Raw genomic sequence first — 24,605 nt, 5'->3', positions numbered from 1 at the left:
CGCAAACTCTCGACGATGCGCTGTCGCTTCGCTGAGTCACTGCACTGCCACTCAGTGACCATCTGTGTAGCCTGCTCCATCCAAACCTCATACTCTTCCTCACCAGCAGGAACAGGACGAAGGCCAGAGAACAGCCTCAGCTTTCTATACCCAGGCGCATCAACAGATGCCTGGCTACAGCGATCAACAAGCTGACCGATGGCATGCACAAGCTCAAAACTGACATCAGGTTTAGGAGGCTGTGGGCCCAGCACAGCTGCCTTAACATCACCCATGGACTTACCCTCTTGCTGCAGAAATGCTGACAGCTTGGCTTCAAAATCATCGCCTGCAGGAACAGAACTAGCAGTTATTAAGCTACTCACAACATGAACAGCCCAAGGACCTGCATCACCTACCACTCCCACTTCAGGAGGGACACAGCTCTGCTCCAACTCAGCGGAAGTCTCCACTAAAATGTACAAGTGCCTACCAGTGCTGTCACTACGGCGACCACGTATCCGAGTCCGACCGAAGACTTTCACTGTACTGAGCACGCGGCTAACAACATCATTCGTAGCCTCCAGTGGCACTCTGCTAAGAAGAATAGCATGAGACAAGTCAACATTCTCTTCACGGCTCCACTCAACAGCCTGGTTAAGCTCCATGTTAAAAGCTGCACAGCAAATGGCAATAACTAGAGAAAAAAAAAACACTAAGCAAACACAGCTACCTACTTGTTTTGGTAAACAGGACTATCCCAGCGGTGCCTCCAAAATGTAACCCCTTTTTAGCGGGTGCTAGAGCACTCAGTAAGAGCTAAAATGAATTACACTAAATATTAATAAACAATGGCGCAACAGGATTCCTAAATTCTCAGCGGTGGAATGGTGAGCTGACTGAAACTCCTGATACCACAAGTATAATTAATAATTATTATTTTTATAACTGTGTAGTTGAAGGTGAAGAATATAAATGTGAATAAAGTAATAACAATTGCAAATTTAGTAGCGCGATGCCTCCACTGGGGAAATACTACACTTACTTTGAAGCTAGTGCAGGACGTATCTCCTCAGAATGTTCATACAAATAAATGTGTAAAAGTGAGTGTAACACTAACCAAACTAACTAAACACCAGTCAGTTGTGAGAAGGTAAATGATCTGCCAAGACCCAACATGTGAATTGAAATACAGTAGTACAAAATTTATTGAATAATAAAACAACTCAACTAAGAAAGAAAAAAAAATAAAGGGAGAGAGAGAGAGAGAGAGAGAGAGAGCAAGCTAGAAAAAGTGACACAAAGTTTATAATTTACGCAGGCTACGTTTACAACTTAGAGAACCGTAGTTGTGATAAACATTTACTATAAAAACAAATGATCACTCGTATAAACCCTTCCGATCAACCCCAAACATCAGAAAACAGACACAAAACAAAACAGCGCGCAGTTGGGGCCCTTACGATGGTGCACTTGATGGCAGCTCCCTGAGCCGCAGGCAACACAGCAACCGCTGCGCTGCCCAGCAAGAGCCACAGGTCCAAACCAGAGCCAAACGTTAACGCTCACGGGCGCGCATGTGTGTGTATGTCAGTGTAAGTGTAATCACGAACCAGCATCAGCAGTTGCTCGCCGAACAGCCACTCGGTCCCGCACCGAGTCCTCCACAGCAAGCGGGTGGCGAGGGGGGGGGGGGGGTTTCCCGATGGGGCCCAGCAGCAGATGGCCACACGAGAAGGGGGGTGGATTGGCTAAGAGCTAGCTCCGACGAACAACAGTCCACGTTGCGAGCCGACCACCAACCACACCGCGCACACTCCGACGCAATGTCCCTTCTGTCCCGTTTGTTCTCGATGTCCGTTATAAACAGTCCCTCCACGACTCAATAAAAAACAAAAAAAAAAACACAGACCACAAAACGCGCCAGTCTCTCTCCACTGTCCAAACGGCTCAGCTCGCCTCTCTCTCTCGAGGTGATCGAATGTTCCCGCCCTGGAATGTTCGAGTACCGCCTAGTTCGCGGGAAAACAGATATTTATCGCTCTACCATTGGGTATCACGGAATTTCAAAAAAAACATACATCAACAATACATGGGATTGGACAATACAGATCAGAACATTTAAACATTGAAAACTGATGACGCCACAAGGCATCACGGTAAATGGAGTCAACCAGGCACTACAATGCAATACAAAAAAAATGGCTGATATCCCAATGAACAGTATCAATGACCTTATTTTAGAGGTCCTTACAGTTGGTATACACACTCAAACTGCATGCGCATGTGATGGACATCCAGGTGCTTTAAGCATCGCCTCTGGCGGTCAGGAGAAATGAAATAGAACTGTATTTTTATTTTGCTTTTTGTTGTTTTGCACTGTATATTTGTGTCTGAACAGAGAATCCTGATGATACTGGATCGGTGGTGTTTGTGGTTTTTCCCCGTACGCTAGCGCACGTGTGGAGCTGCACATTAGTGAAGGCCTCACAGGAAACCAGTGTGTGGTGTGTGAGGCCTGAAGTGTGTGCAGTTCCCAGTGTGTAGTGATGGAGAGAGACACGAGCGCTCCCTCTGGGATTTAAACTGACCTCTGTTTAATAAAGTTTTGTTTCGACACAGTGTTTGGATCTTGAGTTTATGAAGCATCTTTTATAAACCTGAGTTTGATTAATAGTCGTCATTTGGCCTTTAAATGGAAATAGAAAAGTAGAAACACAAAGGGAGTTTTTATGCCCTGGTAATTAAAATTAACACTATTTTATTGTTTTAATTGATTTACATCATCTGTTAGTTTTAAAGTACAATAAACTAGTACAAATGAGTTTAGAACATGGGGAGAGACACATCACTGACATTAAATCAGGCATCTGAGAGGAAAAACAGCCCCAAATCAGAAAAAGGTGATATTGTATGTGGAAATTGAAATTAAAACTGAAAATGATTTGTAAATAATCTTTATATGGATAGATTCCAAAACCTGCAAAATAACTCTGTATTTATTCCATATTTTAAATATTTTTGAAGGGGTCTGAATACAGTGAGTGTAATTATTTTTTGAACAGAAAATGGTTCAAGACACAAAATTGTTAAAAGTATTCTTACACACAGTAGGGTGTGTTTCCACCAGCAGCAGGACAGAAAGACGCAGTAGTTTGAGGAAGTTTTATTTCTGAAGAAAGATTTTGCCAAAGAAAAAAAAGAATTTGAGACATTCTAAACTTTCATATCAGTGTAATAAATCTCATAATAGTGCAGACATTTAAAATAGTCTGAATTTTTTTCTAAAAACATCTTATATTCTGCATTAAGACATTTATGTAACTTATTTTCTTATTAATCTATAAAACAGATGCACTCTGAAAATAATTCATTAGTGCCACAGTTTCTGCACACAAAAGTGTCTTTGTATTTCAGGGAGAAATTCAATCTGACACCTCAGTTATAATTTTACTCAACATTTCAACTTTTACCAACATTTCATTTTTTCATCGGATTACAAAACCTCACAGATGAGTCAGAACCCCACATCCAGACCCCAGCGTATAGAGGCTGAGTGAATGTGGTGTGGACTCTGTGGAGGAGCCTCATCGGGTCAGAGACGCTGTAGAAGGACAGAGTTCCTGCACTGTGATCCACATACACTCCTAGTCTGGAGGATGATGGACCTCGGAGATCAGTCTTAATGTTCTTGTGTCGGAAACGGACAGAGGAAGGAAAACACTGCAGACTCCAGGACTGACTGTTGAATCCAAACCCACACTCATTACCCCCTCCTTTCCTGCTGATCTCTTTATATGAGACTGATATGTCCACACCACCCCTCCGCTCCACCTCCCAGTAACAGCGTCCACACACACTCTCCTTACACAACACCTGAGACCTGAAGTCAAATCTCTCTGGATGATCAGAGTATCTCTGTTTTGTCCCACTGCGTGTCACCGCTCTGTTCTTCTCAGACAGAATGAGTTTAGGATTTACTGTGTTTGGATCCAGAGTCAGATAACAGAAATCTAAAACAATAAAATATCCACAGGTTAGATGTTAATCACAGGATTTATAAGAAGTGTGTGTGAGACACCTGTCTGTCGTGAGGCTCCGAAGCGCGAATGGAGTAGAGGGGGCATGGCAAACGAAACCACGTTACCGATGACGAAAGAGCCCTCAGCTCGATATAAAATCTGGAGGGCTCCGAACCCATTCCCCTCTGTTTTAATAGTATTTATTGGTCACATTTTAGACACAAAAGATTCAATTAGCAAAACTGTGACCAATAAATACTGTTAAAACATGTGAGAATGAAGCTTTTTCTTTTTAAGCCCACGCACTGTTCAGCAAATGGGGTAACTTTTAATGTGGTAAACAAATGCAACTTTAATCAGAATTATGAATGATGTATGCATTGGAAAATAAAATAATTCACGCCTATGCAAGATGAGTTTTGTTAACTGCTTGTGGAGTGTGGGTTCAGTCCAGTCATCATCTCACTGAAGCATTTGGCCAGATGGTGCATCCGGCATCCATACTGTCAGACGCTGTATTTCTTATTACATTAGTTTACCACGTTAAAAGTTACCCCATTTGCTAAACACTGTGTCGTCTTAAAAAGGAAAAGCATCGAAATTGAATCGTTTGTCTAAAATGACTGAATTGTGTGATGAATAAATACTGTTAAGACATGACTGTGAGAATGAAGTGAAAATGGCAAATAACATGAGAAAATAATCCTGTTTCAACAGCTGTCCTAAATAGAAAGGAAGTATTGTACAGCCTTTTGTGTTATTTATTATTATTATCTCTCATGGCGGCACGGTGGTGTAGTGGTTAGCGCTGTCTCCTCACAGCAAGAAGGTCCGGGTTCGAGCCCCGTGGTTGGCGAGGGCCTTTCTGTGCGGAGTTTGCATGTTCTCCCCGTGTCCGTGTGGGTTTTCTCCGGGTGCTCCGGTTTCCCCCGCAGTCCAAAGACATGCAGGTTAGGTTAACTGGTGACTCTAAATTGAGCGTAGGTGTGAATGTGAGTGTGAATGGTTGTCTGTGTCTATGTGTCAGCCCTGTGATGACCTGGCGACTTGTCCAGGGTGTACCCCGCCTTTCGCCCGTAGTCAGCTGGGATAGGCTCCAGCTTGCCTGCGACCCTGTAGAACAGGATAAAGCGGCTAGAGATAACGAGATGAGATGAGACGACGGTTTAACACACAAACCAAATGTGAGTGGTAAGATGGCGTCCAGATGGCTTCACTCGTCTCTACAGAGGGGAATGGGTTCGGAGCCCTCCAGGTTTTATATAGAGCTCAATGGTTGTGATTCACGAAAAGATTCATGACTCGGAGTCTCATTCAACAGAGTTCACTAGCGACACCTACTGTTCAGAGAAATGTACAGCATGTTTTAATTCCTACATCACAACAGTGTTCTGACACTTTACATTATTATTTACACAGTTTTCCATTTTAAAATAACTTATAAACATTAGTTTTTTATATACCTTTGTTATTCAGTACTCTTATTTTCTCTCTCTCTCTCACACACAGTCTCTGTATGAATTTATGCTCAGTATAATTGTGTCTGCACAGGAAAAGGTTTAGATAAACATGAAGAGGATAACGTGTGTGTGTTGGACTCAGAGTCCTTCTGTAGCCGTAGTAACATTTCAGAGAACCTTTATTGATTTTTATTGAGGAACAGGATTTCTCCTCACTGTGTTTGGATCGAGGCGGTTCCTTTAATGACCTTCTGAATAAGTGTTGTACTTTTGTTTATCATGTCTGGAATTCTGAGATTGAACGTGTCATCGCCATAATTCTCAGCAGTAACGATGTCCGCTCATGAGCTTTATAAAATCCCAGCTTAAAATGTAGATACCATGTCTATAAAATCAACCTTCAAGCTTAGATTTGTGACTTCTGAAGACCATTCAAGTTTAAAAGATGGTGCTGATATGTTAATAAACTGTGGCGAGGAATGTAGATCAGTTTTCCAAGTCCAGTGCATTTGTTGTTAAATATGAAGCCCTTTTTTATTACACAAAAATAAGATTAAGCTCCAACTTGACGCATCGAGGATAATGTACATTTAATCCACGCATGTCACGACAGTTAAGGCGAAAGAAAGAAAAAAAAATCAAATGTTTATGCATTAATAACCAAGTTAATGAACAAAATCTTGCTTTTGGTGGTCCGTCTTCACCCACTGCACCTCATCCCCTTTAGATTCTGCAGTTGCTGCCCCCCATCGTGAAAAACAGGCCCTGGGGTCACTTCACATTCCTGATGGAACCACTCCAAACAGCTTTCACATTCAGCCATTTTTTTCTTTTCCTCCCTTTTCCCTCAGCATTCTGTACACACAAAATACTTCAATCTTTAGTGTTGTATCGTGGCGTCTTTTTCTGTTTTGACCTTAACTTTGTCAGTATAATTGTGCGTGAATCAAGCTGACGTTCTTCCTGCTTAGAATTATTATGAGATTAATTATGATGATTAGAATTAATCACCAAACCTAAATGATTTCAATCCTGACGTGAATACTCGTCATATTAATTCTAGGTACTATTCCCCACACGAATTTCATTCTTCTCAAGAACTTCGTAATTATTCCCCACCCAAACGAAGGTTGGAGAAGGATATAGAAACAGGTTCTGTCCATCCATCCGTCCGTCTGGTCATGTTTTCGTTTCTGGGCCATATCTTTAAATCTACTGAAGATATCTTCATGAACCTTTGTATACATAATCAACCAACATGTGAACTGGTGCCTTTTGCTATTTTCGATTTTTGGAAAAAAGTATTTTTCAAATTTTTACATAGCAATAGATTTTGACTTTGAGCAATGTTCGTTTCCGGAGCATATATCCAAAACTATTCATGATACGGATCTGAAACTTGGTATACATGTTAACAAGGTGATGTAGATGTGCCTTTTCATACTAAGAAATTTGAGAAATTTTAATTTTTCATGTTTCCATGGAAACAATTTCAGACTTACTCTGGAGACGAGGTTTGGTTTTCAGAGCAGAACTTGAAAACTATGAGTGGTTTGGTCTTGAAAGTTGGTATATGTGTTGATGAAGTAATGTAGATGTGCCTTTTGATACTAAGACGTGAAATTTTAATTTTTAGCTCACCTGGACCAAAGGTCCAGTGGGTTTATGCCAATGGCTGCTGAGGTCAGTGTAAAGAGGTAGGGTTGGTTTCCTGCAGCAGAACTTGAAAAACATGACAAATAATATATTGAAACTTGGTATATAGTGCGGGGGATATAGATGACTATCTTCTTGTTTATCTGACAAGTTGTTCTCTTTCCTTCACTATATTATCAGGAGCCTCTCAGCTAAATTTGATGAATTTCAACACATACTCAGTATTTTAGATCATCTATTGAAGATCCATTGCCTTTCAGAAACCTGGCATTCAACTCAAAGATAGTTTTGTCAACTTTTACTTACCTGACTTTAATTACATTTCCCAACACACTAAATTGGACTCTTCATAAATTGCTGAAGTTATAATCTAAGAGATGACCTTAAAACTTCTTCTGATCAAGACGAATCAGTCTGTGTTGAGCTCCATAATGAAGGCAGTAAGAACATAGTTTGTGGTGTGAGATAGAGACACAGAAACAGTTCTTTTCAGCCATTTCTGGATAATCTTTCCAGAATAATTGATAAAATCCATGAGGATTGAAAGCTTTGTATTTTTGTGAGCAACCTAAACTTAAATCTGATGAATTCAGACACTCGGATACCTACAGGTGATTTAATCAATACTTTATCTTCCTATTCGTTTCAGCCATGTTTATTGACAATATATTTTTAAATTCACTTAAATATCCTGTGCAGGGTCACAGGCAAGCTGGAGCCTATCCCAGCTGACCCTGCACAGGATAAGCGGTTAAGGATAATGGATGGTCGGATGACTTGAATATGCTACATATAATGGGAATATTTTATAATGACCTAACTAACCATTTTCCCAACTTTGTGTCTATTGACTCAATTCACCCTCCCCATTGAATAAGCAAGTTTAGAGAAGAGAGTTCCTATGCCAGGTGGCACAGTGGTGTAGTGGTTAGCACTGTCACCTCACAGCAAGAAGGTTTTGGGTTCAAGCCCAGTGGCCAATGGGGGCCTTTCTGTGTGGAGTTTGCATGTTCTCCCTGTGTCTGTGTGAGTTTCCTTCACAGTCCAAAGACCTGCAGGTTAGGCTAATTGTTGGTTCTAAATTGACTGTAGGTGAGAATGTGAGTGTGAATGGTTGTTTGTCTCTATGTGTCAGCCCTGCGATGACCTGGTGATTTGTCCAGGGTGTACCCCACCTCTCGCCCATAGTTAGCTGGGATAGACTCCAGCTTGCCTGTGACCCTGCCCAGGATAAGCAGTTAATGGATAGATTTCATATGGTTCAATGAAGATGCATTTATTTATCGTTTTCAACAAATTGACTGCTCTAGCCAGTCCGATGGTGAGCCTGATATTCATGACATTCTCCAGCTTTCTTGAAAACTCTGATGAAATTATTACCGCTCATGTTCCTCTGAAAAACCATGTCAAGGAAGGAAATCAAACTCAAATCTGAACCTTGGATTTCCCTTCAGTCTTAAAACAATGAATTATAAAATCAAATTGTATAGAAAAATCGATCAAGACGAGAAATCAGTACCTGTATGCCAAGTACAAAGTGTAGAGAAATAAGCTAAACCATTTGACTCCTATAGGTAAAAGGATCTAGCAAATGAGTTCAATGTTTATTTTGCAGACATTGGTAAAAGTATCAGCCAAACAACACCAAAGGTCAACAAAATATTTTCAGATTTTCTTGCTTCTCTGACAAGCGACAGCTTTCTTCTTAGTCCTACATGGACACAAGAAATTCAAGACATTTTTCTCTGGCTCAAGTCTAGAGAGGCTTGTGGCCCCTTTAGTATTTCTGTAGCCCTGTTCAAGATATTAAACTCAATCTCAAAGCCTGTGGAGATCCTACATCACTTCTCCTTTACTTCTGGTACTGTTCCTGATTCTTTTAAACTTGCTCGTGTCAGACCCGTGTTTAAAGCAGAAGCTCAACTGTTAACTTCTAATCATAGACCCTTTTCTCTTTTGTCAATTTTTATCAAAAATATTAGAAAAACTCATGTAAAATAGGCTGAATACATATCGAGAGAAGTTTGGTTTCCATGACAACAGATCTACAGAACATGCACTTTTACTAAATCACTGATAAAATCCAAAGAGCAATTGAAGATGGCAAATTTTCCTGTGGTATCATTCTTTGTCCGAGTAAAGCTGTTGATGCCATAGATCATGATATTTTGTTAGAAAAATGATATTCTTATGGCATCCGTGGCATTGTCCATAATTGGTTTGCCTCATATCTATCAAATAGACATCAGTTTGTTTCAGTCGGTAATATTTCATCCAGCTCTTTACCAATTTCATGTGGAGTACCACAGGATTCGCTTCGTGGCCCCCTTCTATTTCTCTTATACATAAATGATTTTATGAACTGCTCCAATATATTTGATTTTCATCTTTTTGCAGGTGACTCAAATTTATTCCTGGCAGATTCATCTTTAGATTCTCTAGAAGCCAGGGTAAATTCTGAATTAGTCAATATTCGGGAGCTTGGTTGCAAATTTGAATTTCCCTCCGGAGATTAATAAAGTAAATTCTGATATCATCGCGTGGCTTTGTGCAAATAAATTCTCTCTGAATGTCGACAAAAATTTTGTTCTTTTTTTAATCCACCCCAAAAGAAATTGAGCAGAACCATTTCCTGAAAATTAATTATAAGCCGATTAAACAGAAGAACCACATCAGGTATCTTGGAGTAGTTTTAGACTCTCACCTCATCAGGAGGAAACACATCCACCAGTAGAGCAAGAAAATCTCCAGAGGCTTTGGAATTATTGCTGAGCTTCATCACTATGTTTCTCAAAGTATTCTAACTCAGCTGTACTACTCTCTTATTTATTCTTTAATATACGGTGTTACAGTTTGGGGTAATACTTATGAGGCTACCCTTCGACCGATAACTGGACTCCAGAAAAAAGCTGTCAGAATTATTAATTTAGCTTCTTTTAATGAACACACACCTCCTATTTTTTAAAAAGCTGGAGATGATAAAATTCTCTGATTTTATAGATTACTTAAACAGTATTTTTATGTTTAAATTTCATTCTAGTTTATTTGGTGCCTGCCTTTGATAACTTTTTGACACTTTTAGCATCAAGGCACAAGTATAAAACTTGACTGGCTTCGAGATCTTCATTTTGTGTTCCTTCAGCCAGAACTAACGATGACAAGTTTAATATTCACTTCAAAGCTGCTGCTCTCTGGAACAGTATTGATGAATCTTTCCAGAGTCTTAGCTTCAGCAATTTCAAGCGTTCTATCAAAAGTACGATTATCGCTTCAGATCAGCATTCCTTTCTCTTTTCCTCACACTGTCATTTCATTCTTTCCCTCTTTTTATTGTTGTATTGTATTTGTTGAAATATTGTATTTTATCATTGTGCCTCTGTGCGACTAGCTTTCTTCTTTATAACAGTAATCCATTATTTTTTTCTGCCTCGTGAGATTAGATTACTAGTTATTTCTAGGCAGAATTTTATCCTTCGTATGTATTAGATTTCTGTGTGTGATATAAATAAACTATTATTGATACACATTCTGTGTGTTGTAGGTCAAAAGAAAGACCATCATGTGGGTGGTCCTCCTCTGAGTTGAAGAGTGTGTGTGTGTGTGTGTTACACCTACACTGCAGGAAATCTTCTCTGCTCTTTGGTTCTGAGGGTAAAATCATGTGAACTGCTGCAGCTGTAGAGACACAGAGACAAAATGGAGACTGAAAAATGACACGAAAACAGTTTAAAGCATGAAAATGAAAAATTAGATTCCTCACTGCTCTCAGTCAGACACGATTTAGAGATCGGCCAAAATGTCATCACACTGTGCAGCATTTGAATGCAAGAATCATGAGAAGCAAAAAACTTTTCCCAGCTGAAGCTCTGACAATGTGTGTGTTTTTACTTTCTGATGGATTTTATGGAGCAATTAAGGCCTCGGTTCTGATCTAATGTTCATCATATTTGTTATGTGTAAAGTTCAGTAAGATTAGTTTGTGGATTTGTGATTAAGGTCCTGTTTATCTGGGAAATTTATTTGTAATTTGCACATGTAATTTCTGAGGCGGGCAGCACAGTGGTGTAGTGGTTAGCGCTGTCGCCTCACAGCAAGAAGGTCCGGGTTCGAGCCCCGTGGCCGGTGAGGGCCTTTCTGTGCGGAGTTTGCATGTTCTCCCCGTGTCCGCGTGGGTTTCCTCTGGGTGCTCCGGTTTCCCCCACAGTCCAAAGACATGCAGGTTAGGTTAACTGGTGACTCTAAATTGACCGTAGGTGTGAATGCGAGTGTGAATGGTTGTCTGTGTCTATGTGTCAGGCCTGTGATGACCTGGCGACTTGTCCAGGGTGTACCCCGCCTTTCACCCGTAGTCAGCTGGGATAGGCTCCAGCTTGCCTGCGACCCTGTAGAACAGGACAAAGCGGCTAGAGATAATGAGATGAGATGAATTTCTGAGGCTAAGGGCCTCTGCATGCTCTTGCGACAAGGCTTTCGCCAATAGCTTTTTGCAGACAGTTGTAATTTATCGTTGAGCAGGGAGTAATAGGCGTGCGCAATGTTATTCACCACCACAATGCAAGGGGGCGCGAAGTCGCTAGGAGTAGTTGGTGGGTGTGGTTAGTGGAGTGTTTATCCTCCAGTTACTGATAATGACTAGAACTGGAGTCATATAGATGTACATACTTCCTCACTTCCTCGATCAACCGCTCTTCGTGCTGCTCCATCTTCGCTCGTGTTTTTAAAAATGGCGGTCATGAAAACAAAACAAACCGGGAAAGTAGGGAAGCGGAAGTGCGTGTACAGTGGATGTAGAGTGGACCAATCAGAGCCCTCTTGTCTGCGAGGCTGTTTGTGGTGGTCACAATTTTTGGGAGGTGCGCGCAGAGCGTCTGTGAAGGGGGGGGGGGGGGGCTTCGCAGACGCCATCTGCGACGCCATCTGAGAGGACTGGGTTGTCAGCATAAATTGGCCTTAATACTAATGCTTTGTGATTTGATGCAGTTTTGTTCCTGCTTACATTTTATTTCCATTACATTAATTTTATGGCTCTCTTTACTGTGATACAGAACAAATGTTTGTTTGTTTACCTTGTGGATGGATTACATTGAATTCCTCCTCACAGATTTCCTCGACTTGTTTTTTCAGATCTGAGAGAGATTTCCTCACTCCAGCAAGCGAGAGATGTTGATTGACAGTGAAGCTGGGTGAGTCGTCACATCCAGGAGAAACACAGAGAGACGGGAAACTCTACAGAGAGGAAACACAGAATAGAGAAGGAGAAAAGTGTAGGAGAGGAACGAATGAATCTCAGACTGAATCAGACCAAAGACACACTTGGGATCTCAGACAGGAACATTTATTGTTGCTGTAATGAGCTTTTAGGAGGAAACTTTGTGAGGAACAGCGCCCTCTGTAGATCAGACAGCGAGTGTTACCTGGAGGAAGTGGATGTGATCGTGTGTGTGTGAAAGCTGCTCCAGCTCAGTGAGACTCCTCTGAAGATCAGCAATCTCCTGCTCCAGTTGCTTCAGGAGTCGCTCAGCTTGACTCAGTTCAGCTTTCTCCTGAGCTCTGATCAGCTCCGTCACCTCCGAGCACTTTTTCTCCATGGAGCTGATCATCTCAGTAAAGATCCTCTCACTGTCATCTACTGCTGCCTGTGAACGCTTCTGTTAGTACACACACACACACACACACACACACAAAATGGAGATCTAATCGGATACTCTGTAAAAATAAACTCTCTCTCAAGAGATATTTGAGTTGTTTTTGTTAAACCCCGGGTTTTGATTCCTTGTTTTTTTAGTTCATTATTTTAAGGAGATATGCAGAACCTTTATTTTTAAATATATTTCTAAGTGGATAGTATCTCCATCCTTGACTCTTGTATGTTGCATAAATAGGAATCAAAAAATATTTTTTGAGAGTTAAACTCGACCGCAAATTTGGCATTGGAGCTGCCCCGCTGAGCCAGCCAGCCCTGAGCGCGTGATGTCACTGCGGGAACCGGTTTTAAGGCCGAGGCCTTTGACAGCTATAGACCAAAGTCATATCAATAAAAATTTATGGTGAAAGTAAGAAATACCGTTACCGACTTGCTCAACTAAGACTGATTTGACTTCGTTGATTGTGGGTTGACTCTCATTAAAACAGGATAGGTGTTATAACTTATGCAACATACATGTACATGCATCTATTCATTCTCATCTCATTATCTCTAGCCACTTTATCCTGTTCTACAGGGTCGCAGGCAAGCTGGAGCCTATCCCAGCTGACTATGGGCAAAAGGTGGGGTACACCCTGGACAAGTCGCCAGGTCATCACAGGGCTGACACATAGACACAGACAACCATTCACACTCACATTCACACCTACGGTCAATTTAGAGTCACCAGTTAACCTAACCTGCATGTCTTTGGACTGTGGGGGAAACCGGAGCACCCGGAGGAAACACACGCGGACACGGGGAGAACATGCAAACTCCGCACAGAAAGGCCCTCGCCGGCCATGGGGCTCGAACCCAGACCTTCTTGCTGTGAGGCGACAGCGCTAACCACTACACCACCGTGCCGCCCACATGCATCTATTTTCACTGATAAAACGTAAAAGGCTCATTAAATAATCAGATGAACTGAAAATCACATTCTGAAGCAAATTAAATAAGTCTTAAACCGGTAACTTAAATTCACAATACAAGTTACATGTATTAATCTAAATGCAGGTAAACGTGTTCTTCTATTTCGTTTCTCCTGACCGCCAGAGGCGGTGCTTTCAGCACATGGATATCCATCACACGAACGTGCAGGTCGAGTAATAGTAACAACAAAGTCACGTGTGACCTGGGTGACGTCACCCCGTGACCCCGGCACAAAAGACCGGTGAACCCAGGAAGTGACCTCTTGCATCTTCTCGCGTTTGCAGGTTGCGAGTTGGATTGGAATTTGGACAAAGCGCCGTGTTAGTTTCGTTACCCATAGGGTTGGGGCTGTGCTTATGCATCCTCCAAGAAACTGCGTTAAGTCCACCAATTCTTTTCTCTTGTCGTTATATTCGTATTGATTTGTTACTCCGTTAAGCTGAGTGCTCTCGCTCGGTGGAGTTAGCTGATTAGCCCTCCGAGGCGGTGTCCTCGCCGCTGGAGGCCGGCTTGTTTTCGTTCAGGTAAACGGTTTTCATTCATTTAAATTAAAGCGGTGTTTCTCGCCGCTGTTTATCAGTTCTGTGGCGCACGGCGCCCATCTTTGTTAATATTCCCGACCATGGGTGTGTTCGCCTGGTCGTTTTTCGTTGCCGCCTGATTGTTTATTTTGGGATACTTACTTGGGGTGTTCTCGCCCTATTTTTTAAGTCCCCTTCTGCCAGCCAGGTGTCATGGACCTATTCTCTTGCTGCGCCAACCGCCGGGCCCCCCTCGAGCTGGAGGACTGCCACCGCGAGTGCCCCTTGTGCCTGGGTATTGATTACCTGCAGCAGGGGCTGACAGACATGGCCTGCGCAGACTGCATGTGCCTGAGCATGGCTGCGCGGACCACCAGGCTGGCTCGGATGGATCCTCCGTCTGACTTCCCCCGGGCCTCGGGGGGACAGGACATGGTGCCGGCTGCAGCAGCGGGGCCCAGCAAGCGCTGTGGGGCTCCCCCACGCGTCTCCGCTTCCAAGGCGAAAAAGAAGCGCTCGGGCGATTTGGCTCGGAAGGTGGAGGTGATGTCCACCGAGCTGGAGGAGATGAAGGCCCTGCTGGCGAATCTCCAGTCTCCGCCACAGGGCAGCAGTGTTCCCGCAGCCACCCCATCTGCCTCGCAGCCCGACCGTTCACCATCACCACCGCTTCTGTCACCGGCCGTTGATGCACGCGGCCTGGATGAGCTGTCGATCCGGGCGTCGGAGAGCTTTGACTGTGGTGGGTCTGACGGTCACGACTCCACCTCTCCGGCCGGTTCCCAGGCCACCAGCCATGGCACCGTGGCAGCGTCGGAAGGCGGACGCTCATCCATCCAGCCAACGCTGAGGGCTGCATTGGCCCGTCTGGGGTTGGACATGCCCCCGGTGGCCCAGCATCAGAGCGCTTTCTTCAGAGGCTCCACACAGCCTTCCTTGTTGTCTGTTCCGCTCTCGGCCCCATACATCGAGGAGTTACAGAGGTGTTGGGTGGACCCTAGACGCCTTTCCCACCTCCCTAGTGACTGCAGGGCCCTGGCAGCAATGCAGGACGCCCCTACCTACAGCCTCCAGCAGATGCCCAACATTGAGCCCTCCGTGGCTGCCCTCGTCCTTTCGACCAACGAGGCTCTGCGGCCTGACGCCCGATGCCCCCGCACTCAATGCCGTGCGACCGACGACCTCATCGTGCGGGGATACGACACGGCGGCACGAATGGGTCGTATTGACAATTCCATGTCCCATCTGCTGCTGGCCCTCGCCCAGACGCTGGAGGGGACGAGCGCGGCATCACGGGAGCTGTGCGACGCGGCTCTCTAGGCCTTTGCCTACTCGTCGCGGGAACTGGGCCGGCTGATGTCGTATCTCATCCTCGCCCACCGGCAGATATGGCTGGCGCAGTCCCCTCTGGCCGAGCCCGACCGGCGTGTGCTGCGCTCTCTCCCTGTTGTCCCCGGGGAGCTGTTTGGCGAGGCCGCTCAGCAAGCCCTGGACCGGAGTGCCCAGGTCGTCCAGGCGCGACAGCAGTTCGCTGGCCTCCGCCAGGTCCACCACCACAGCAACGCTGCCCAGTCCTTCAGGGGGCCCACACCGACTCTATCTCGGCCACGCACCCGCCAGGAGACCAGACGGGTTGATGACTTTCGTCGCCCCACCACCTCCCGGACCCGCGGCGCCGCCCCCTACACCCAGTCCACTCCTCGTCGCCCCCATGGTGACCGACGGGGGCGCTGTGGGCGGCGCTGATATCAGCGAGCCGGCGGTCGGCCGCTTTTCCAGCGAACAGCTCCAAAGCTAGAGAGCGTTGACCCCAGACCCCTGGGTGCTGGTGACCCTCACCGAGGGTTACCGCATCCAGTTCTGCCGCCAACCGCCGCATTTTCATGGGGTCAAACACACCACCATGAGCCATCCGGGGAAGTCCCTCGTCCTCCGGCAGGAAATCGCCACCCTCCTGGAGAAAGGAGCAATCTCTCCCGTCGACAGGCAGAGACGGCAAGGTGGGTTCTACTCCAGGTATTTTCTGGTTCTGAAGAAGGACGGCGGTATCCACCCGATCCTCGACCTGAGGTCCCTCAGCTCCCACTTGAAGACCATGAGATTCCGCATGCTGCGTACAGTGGATGTCTTACACCACATCCAGGCGGGCGACTGGTTTGCCACCGTCGACCTGAAAGACGCCTACTTCCGTGTTCCCATTGCGCCACACCACAGGCAGTTCCTGCGGTTTGCCTTCGAGGGCCAGGCTTTCGAGTTCAATGTTCTGCCCTTTGGGATATCGCTGGCACCCCGTATGTTCACCAGGTGTATGGCAGCGGCATTGGCACCACTTCAGGCAAGGGGTTTGCGTGTCCTGCCTTACCTGGACGACTGGCTCGTCTGTTCACGGTCAGCAGCTCAGGCCCGCACCGACATCGCGACTGTGCTCTCACATGTCGCAGAGCTGGGGCTCAGGGTGAATTACAAGAAGAGCTCGCTGGTGCCCAGCCAGGAGATGACTTTCTTGGGCATGCACCTGGATTCGAGGTCGTTGATGGCAACCCCCTCCCAGACCAGGATCCACAACATCCGCCTGCTGCTTGGCCGCTTCGGACAGGGCAGGTCACTCGCCCTGAAGACCTTTCAGCACCTGCTGGGCATGCTTACGGCAGCCTCCTCTCTGGTCCCGCTGGGACTCCTGGACTTACGCCTGCTTCAGAGGTGGCTCAACGGTCTCCACCTCCACCCGGTGCTGCATGGGCGCAGGCTCGTGAAGGTGACGGATACTTTTTTCAGGCTCCTCCATCCATGGAGGAGGAGGGCTTACCTTCTGCGGGGTGTTCCGCTGGCGGCTATCCCCTCCCGGAGGGAGGTCATCACCACAGATGCTTCCCTGGGAGGTTGGGGTGCAGTCTGGCAATGCCGGACCGTCAGAGGCTGCTAGAGTCCAGGGCAGCGACAGCAGCACATCAACGTGCTGGAGCTACGGGCTGTGTTCCTCAGCCTACAGCACTTCCTCCCAGGCCTGGCTGGCAGACACATTCTGGTGCGGACGGACAACGCTACGGTAATGTACTACATCAACCACCAGGGAGGCACCAAGTCCCTCCAGTGCTTGGAAGTGGCCGGCCAATTTCTGCAGTGGGCCCATCAACATCTCTTGAGCCTGCGTGCCATGTACTTGCCAGGCACTGCCAACAGGGCAGCGGATCTGCTGTCCCGCCAGGACCCCGATCCCGGGGAATGGAGACTCAACCCAGCGGTGGTTCTCGCCATCTGGGAACGTTTTGGCAGGGCAGAGGTGGACCTCTTTGCCTGCCAGGAGTCGACACACTGCCCTCTGTGGTTCAGCCTCCACGGCCCCAGCTCTCTGGGCCAGGATGCGCTGGTGCATGCTTGGCCGAGGCAACTGCTGTATGCCTTCCCCCCTCTGCCGCTGATCATGCCAACCTTACACAGGGTTGCGATGGACCACCACGGGCTGCTGCTTGTCGCCCCTTGGTGGCCGGGCCGAGTGTGGTTTCCCATGTTGCTACAACTTCTGAACGGCAACCCCTGGTGCCTGCCAGTGAGGACGGACCTGCTATCACAGCTGGGAGGGCAGATCTGGCACCCGGATCCAGCCCGTCTGCAGCTCTGGGTGTGGCCGCTGAAGGGCCGGACCCCCTGCTAGGTCTTTGTGAGCCGGCAGTGGTCAACACCATTGCAAGCTCTCAGGCACCCTCCACCAATGCCCTCTACGCCAACAGATGGAGGCTTTTCTCCAACTGGTGCTTGACTTGGGGGGAGGAGCCTACATGCTGCCCCCTGCTGACCATTCTACTGTTCCTCTAGTCTCTGTTTGATAAGGGTCTTACTCATTCCACCATCAAGGTCTATGCAGCTGCCATCTCTGCTCAGCATGCCAGAGTTGGGGGAAGGACCGTGGGGTCCCACCCCTTGGTGGCACGTTTCTTGAAGGGTGCTCTCCGGTTGAGATCCCCCCGACGGAGCCGGGTACCCACATGGGATCTTCACTTGGTGCTGCAGGCTCTCTGCGACGCACCGTTTGAGCCCCTGCTCACGGCAGACATTTCATGGCTCTCCCTGAAGACTGCTTTTCTTCTGGCCATTACATCGACGAGGCGCGTCGGGGAATTACACGCGCTGTCAGTCAGTGGGGAGTGCCTGCAGTGGCACTCCGGCGACAGTGGGGTCACTCTGTGGCCTAACCCCTCTTTCTTCCCGAAGACCCTCTCTGCTACCTTCGTCAACCAGCCCCTCAGCGTTGCGGCGTTCGAGGCGGGCCATGGTGAGAGGTTGGAACTTTTGTGCCCAGTTCGCGCCCTCAGGGTGTACGTGTCCCGTACGGAGGGCTTCCGTAGGAGTGACACCCTGTTTCTGTGCCACACAGGGCCAAGGAGGGGTCTGGCGCTCTCTAAGCAGAGGCTAACCAAGTGGATAGTCGAGGCCATATTACATGCCTACAGGCACGGTGGCTCCCCGATTCCTCCGGCTGTCAGGGCGCACTCTGCACGGGGCGTGGCAGCCTCACTGAAGGGCGTGCCCCTTTCAGACATATGCAGCGCAGCCTCCTGGGCTTCCAGCTGCACCTTCACCAGGTTTTACCATCTTAATGTCGTCCCACATAATCCTGTGGTGACGGCCGTCATTCCAGGCCCGTCGCAGCAGCACTGAGTACGGGTAGGCACTCCTCATGACCTGGTTGGTATTAGTCATCCATGTGCTGAAAGCACCGCCTCTGGCGGTCAGGAGAAATGAAACAGAACGAGGGTTATGTATATAACCGCGGTTCTATGAGTTTCGGATGACCGCCAGAGCTTGGCAGTCACTCGGAGTGTACACGAGAAGATTTGCCAAGAGGTCACTTCCTGGGTTCACCGGTCTTTTGTGCCGGGGTCACGGGGTGACGTCACCCAGGTCACACATGACTTTGTTGTTACTATTACTCGACCTGCACGTTCGTGTGATGGATATCCATGTGCTGAAAGCACCGCCTCTGGCAGTCATCCGAAACTCATAGAACTGCGGTTATATACATAACCCTCGTTTTTGTCGTTTTGTATCCAAATGAGAGTCGGAGCTTACCCGTCTGCGTTCTCGCTTCTTGAAGGCCGATCTTGTGGCCGATTGTTTTGAAACAATCTGACGTTCAGTTGTTCATTCAGTTCTCCGTTCATTCACTTCTTCCATGTAAGGGCGAGGTGGCAACAATATCCAGTTTAGAAATCAGACAGCTGCTCCACTTATTCTCCATTTTCTCCATACTGAGTACTCCAGCATTACTGATCGGGTCAGGCAATTACTAAAACCCGGGACGGGACATCGCCGGTTTTAGAAACAACCGCAGAGAGGTTGCTGCCTGAGCGATAATATGTCACGTCCCGTTCCATCCTGGGCTTTCCCAACAACCCTCGGCTCAAACTGTGGGAGAGCTGGTGCCACTGAACTTACTTTCCTTTTTTTTAAAAATTTTTATTTTTATTTTTTTATTTTTCCTTTTCTCATAGTTTTATTTAATTGTTGATACTGCACCCTCTTTCAAAACTGGCTTATAGCCAACACTCCTCAACAGATCAGAGGTTTTGTACGAGTCTTCAGTAAAATGTGCAGAGCAGAGGAGAGACCACTTCGTAGGCGCCCAATGTGCCTGTGAACTTCTCGCAAAATGCATCCAAATCTTTGCAGTTTGAACATTTTTGGGGCATGAATGCAACATAAATCCACCTTCTGTCATGTTGCTGCACCGGCCAGCAACACATCTACATGGCATGGCGATAAATTAGCTCAAAACGGAAGCTGGAAGTTGCAGTTACCGCTGTGTTTCAGTATAGCGGAAATGGCGATGGGACCGATAGCCTTCCTGCTGTGACGTTACAGACATCAAGGTCATTCACTCAGGCCGCGACCTATATGAATAATTTTAAATCATAAATATTACGATATTAGATTTATTGTTAACGCTTAAAACTATTCCTGTGCCATTCTTGGGGTCTCAAGGCATTTATGAACAAAAAATGAGGCCATGGTTCTGCGTATCTCCTTTAAGCAGGTTAATTGAAACACAGCGACTCTTCACTCCTCACCTTAATAGTGTCCACAGTCTGTTTCAGCTCCTGCACCTCCTTCTGCTTCTCCTGGATCCTCTGCTGGGATTTCATCTGCTCCTCCTTTAGCTCATTCTGAGAACAAATAAAAAAACATTTTAAATACATTTCATCATCTTCTACACAATTATAGCCAAAAAGAAAAAAACAAACTAACTAAAAAAAGTCAATAAAAACATTTCAATGAAAACTAGAAATAATGCCTCTAGAACTAACTAAAATTAAAAGACACCCAAAATGAAGTGACTTCTATCTTCATATGTTTGCACCACTTATGATATTATAAGTTTAGTTTTCTGTGAAAATGTCAACTGATTGTTATTTCAATGTTATTTGTGTGACAGAAACATCAAGGGAGTTCAGCAATATTCTCTGTAGTGAAACTGTTCAAAAGGCAGCTGTGACTTTCAATGGGATTCACAGACAGACTGATCTGAGAAAAAAACGCGATGAGTGCTTCCGGGAATGCGAAAGAGCCGCCAGATTCATTGCAACTGGCGTTTGGTGGACTGGGGTGCGATCATGGATTGAAAGGAGTTTTAGATGAGCGTGAAACTAATGATTTGGAGGAGTTTTCAGAAGAGAATGACAGTGAGAGTACTATAAAAGTGAAGGTGAAGATAAGTCAGGTAAATGGAATTACCACCAATTAGATGCTTTAAATGTCAGCAATATGGACACATTTCTTCTGTGTGCAAGTCAAAACCTAGGTGTGCTAGATGTGGAGGCGAACATGAATATGGTAAATGTGAGGAAGGAACAAAAATCAAGTGCTGTAACTGTGGAGGTGAACACAGTGCGGCCTATAAAGGGTGCGAGATGTATAAAAGAGCAATTCAAGTGAAAAGTGTGAAGGTGAAAGAGAGCGTTACTTATGCCGAAGCTATTAAAAAGGTTGACAAAGAAAACCAAGCAAAATCAAGGGTTAAAGGAAGTATGACTCCTGTAGTTTTACCCCCGAGTCAAACTCAAATGACTCTGAAATGCTGTAAAGTAACTGAAGAGACTTTAATTGTGGAGAAGAAAAAATTCATTGCTTTTATGGTGGAAGTGATTAATTGCTCAGCCCAAGTAGCAAGTAGAATTGATAGAATTAAAATAATTTAAAAAGCAGTGGAAAATTATCTAGATATTCATGAATTGTCAGTTGATTCCATTCACAATATGGTATTAGGGGTATCTGATCGTCAAGCACCATGTGGCAGTTAATAATGACTTTATCTATTCTACAGTGGAATGCCAGGAGCTTAATTGCTAATGGTCAGGAACTAAAACACTTTATTGAGGAACAAGTTGTTAAACCAAACATTATCTGTATACAGGAAACCTGGTTAAAATCATCACTTGATTTAATAATATATGGATACCTAGCAGTGCGTAAAGACAGGGATACTGCAGGAGGTGGAGTGGCCACATTTATTCAGCAGTGGATTAATTACAGAGCTTTAAATATAGATAAAGAGGTTGAAGCAGTTCTGGTTGAGATTTGGGTCGGTAAAACTAAGATTAAAATGATCAACTTTTATAACCCTGGTAAAAGAATCTTGAGAGAGATGCTAGATGGTATGTCTCATCTCATCTCATTATCTCTAGCCGCTTTATCCTGTTCTACAGGGTCGCAGGCAAGCTGGATCCTATCCCAGCTGACTACGGGTGAAAGGTGGGGTACACCCTGGACAAGTCGCCAGGTCATCACAGGGCTGACACATAGACACAGACAACCATTCACACTCACATTCACACCTACGGTCAATTTAGAGTCACCAGTTAACCTAACCTGCATGTCTTTGGACTGTGGGGAAAACCGGAGCACCTGGAGGAAACCCACGCAGACACGGGGAGAACATGCAAACTCCGCACAGAAAGGCCCTCGCCGGCCACGGGGCTCGAACCCGGACCTTCTTGCTGTGAGGCGACAGCGCTAACCACTACACCACCGTGCCGCCCTGAGTTAAACTCAATCATTACAAATATATTATGAGTCAGCAGAAGAGGTTCTTAGCAAATCTTCTGGGATGAGGAAAAAGAGAATGGTACCTTGGTGGTCAGATGATTGTAAGGAAGCAATTAAAGCTAGAAATAAAGCTTTCAAAATTGTTCAATCAAACCATTCCTATACCAATTAAATTGAATACAAAAAAAAAAAAATCACATTCAAAAGGTTAAAAGAATTATAAGAGAAGCTAAAAGGAAATATTGGCATGATTTCTGTTCTAAAATAGGGCAGAAGTCAAAGTGGATGATATTTGGAGTGTGATTAAAAAGATGGGAGGCATTAGAAGGGAGTTTTCCTTACCTGTGATTAAAAACAATGATGTGGAGGCAGTAACTAATCAAGAGAAAGCAGAGATGCTTGCGAAAAGTTTAAGGTTCATAGTTCACAGAACTTAACTGATGATGAATTGTCTTGGAGAGTTAAAGTAATAGATGAGAATAGAGGATGACTGGAAAAGCAGGTAATAAGTGAGAGTGTACTTGATAAGGATTTTACATTATTTGAGCTTAGGAGAGCGTTAGATGAGGTTAGGAACACTTCACCAGGGAAAGATGGTATATGTTATAAAATGATTAATGACGTCAATGACGTGGCTAAATATGTAATTTTAAGTCTTTTTAATAAGATTTGGGAGCAAGGTAGATTGCCTTTGTGTTGGAAACATTCTGTAGTGGTTCCGATTGGAAAACCAGGGAAGGATAAAACTGAAGTTAAAAGTTATAGGCCAATAGCATTAACATCTAATTTATGTAAGATTATGGAAAGAATGATCACTAGAAGGCTAGTGTATGAAACTGAAAAAAAGAGGTCTTGTCTCCCCACACCAGAGCAGCTTCCGTAGTGGACGTTCTACAATGGACCCTATTGTATGTTTAGAAAATGAAATAAGGAAAGCACAAGTCAATAACGGATCAGTTTTAGCAACATTCTTTGATAGAGAGAAAGCGCATGATATGCTATGGAAGGAGGGGTTGTTAATTAAGCTGAATAGGATGGGTATTGGTGGCAAGATGTTTAACTGGATTAGAGACTTCCTAAAGGACAGAACAATAGAAGTAAGAGTTGGGGTTAACTTCTCTAACATCGATTCAATAGAAAATGGAACATCTCAAGGTAGTGTATGCAGTCCAGTACTGTTCAACATTATCATTAATGATGTTTTTAATAAAATAGATGACATTAGAATCAATAGAACATTATATGCTGATGATGGAGCTTTGTGGATAAAAGGACGAAATATTGATATTAGAACTAAAATGCAATTAGCTATCAACAAGGTAGAAAAATGGGCATGTGAGTGGGGTTTTCATTTGTCTGTAGAAAAGACTCAATTTATTTGTTTTTCAAAGAAAAGAGTAAGTCCCACACTAGAGCTTAAGTTGTATAACCAGTCCTTAGAGCAAGTTAATATTGTTAGGTACTTGGGAGTTTGGTTTGATGTCAAGTTAACATTGAAGGAACATATTCAGAAAATAACTGAGAAATGCAAAAAGGGCATTAATGTTTTGAAATGTTTATCAGGGTACAACTGGGGAGCCTCAGGGATGTCCCTTAAAATAATTTATATTGCACTGATAAGATCAGTTTCAGATTATGGCTGTATTGTGTATCTTTCAGCATCTAAGACATTGCTTAATGAACTCAATAGAATGCAGGCTAAAAGTCTCAGGACATGTTGTGGTGCATTTAGAACTTCTTCCATACCAGCGTTGCAAGTAGAATCAGGAGAAATGCCCTTAAGCCTCAGACATCTTAAGTTGTGTATGGCTTACTGGATTAATTTAAATGGACATGAGGCATCACACCCTACTAAAAAAAGTTCTCAGTGAGTGTTGGGAGTATGGCAGATCCCAGATTTGTAGCTTTGGATGGGATGGTAACAAATTAGCAAATCAATTGGGAATAGATGATATCATTTGTAGTAAGACTGTGCCCCTGGTAACAACTCCACCTTGGTTGTTTTGCTCCCCTATGGTGATCATGGAAACCAAAGAGATAGCTAAATCTGGAGGAGTGCATCAGAACATAGAGCAATATTTAGGAAGTAGGTACTATAATACAACACAGGTTTATACAGATGCATCTAAAGATTCAGAGGGTAAAACAGGTATTGCAGTTTATATCCCTGATTACAAAATCTCTATTAAAAAGAGAACATCAGATCATCTGTCTATATTTGCAGCTGAAATGACAGCCATTATTATTGCATTACAGTGGATAGAAGAAACTAGGTCCCCTAAAGCAGTTATTTGTTCTGATTCTGTGTCAT

At 44.9% G+C, this 24,605-nt stretch overlaps 1 protein-coding gene across 1 annotated transcript in view; it reads right to left on the bottom strand.

Annotated features, from left to right (window-relative positions):
• Window positions 1–3,441: 3,441 nt before the first annotated feature.
• LOC132864407 (tripartite motif-containing protein 16-like) overlaps window positions 3,442–24,605 on the bottom strand; it is a 34,983-nt gene continuing 13,819 nt past the window's right edge. Inside the window, exons 2-6 of the mRNA XM_060897826.1 lie at window positions 20,320–20,415; window positions 12,532–12,765; window positions 12,161–12,343; window positions 10,733–10,820; window positions 3,442–3,992 (exon numbers count right to left, since the gene is read on the bottom strand). Of these exons, the coding sequence (XP_060753809.1) occupies window positions 3,460–3,992; window positions 10,733–10,820; window positions 12,161–12,343; window positions 12,532–12,765; window positions 20,320–20,415 (1,134 nt within the window). The 3' untranslated portion in view covers window positions 3,442–3,459. The remainder of the gene's footprint in view (window positions 3,993–10,732; window positions 10,821–12,160; window positions 12,344–12,531; window positions 12,766–20,319; window positions 20,416–24,605) is intronic.

The sequence above is a fragment of the Neoarius graeffei genome, chromosome 17 (assembly GCF_027579695.1).
Source record: "Neoarius graeffei isolate fNeoGra1 chromosome 17, fNeoGra1.pri, whole genome shotgun sequence".
In the NCBI taxonomy this organism is placed as follows: Eukaryota; Metazoa; Chordata; class Actinopteri; order Siluriformes; family Ariidae; genus Neoarius; species Neoarius graeffei.
This window is presented reverse-complemented; position numbering and strand designations above follow the sequence as displayed.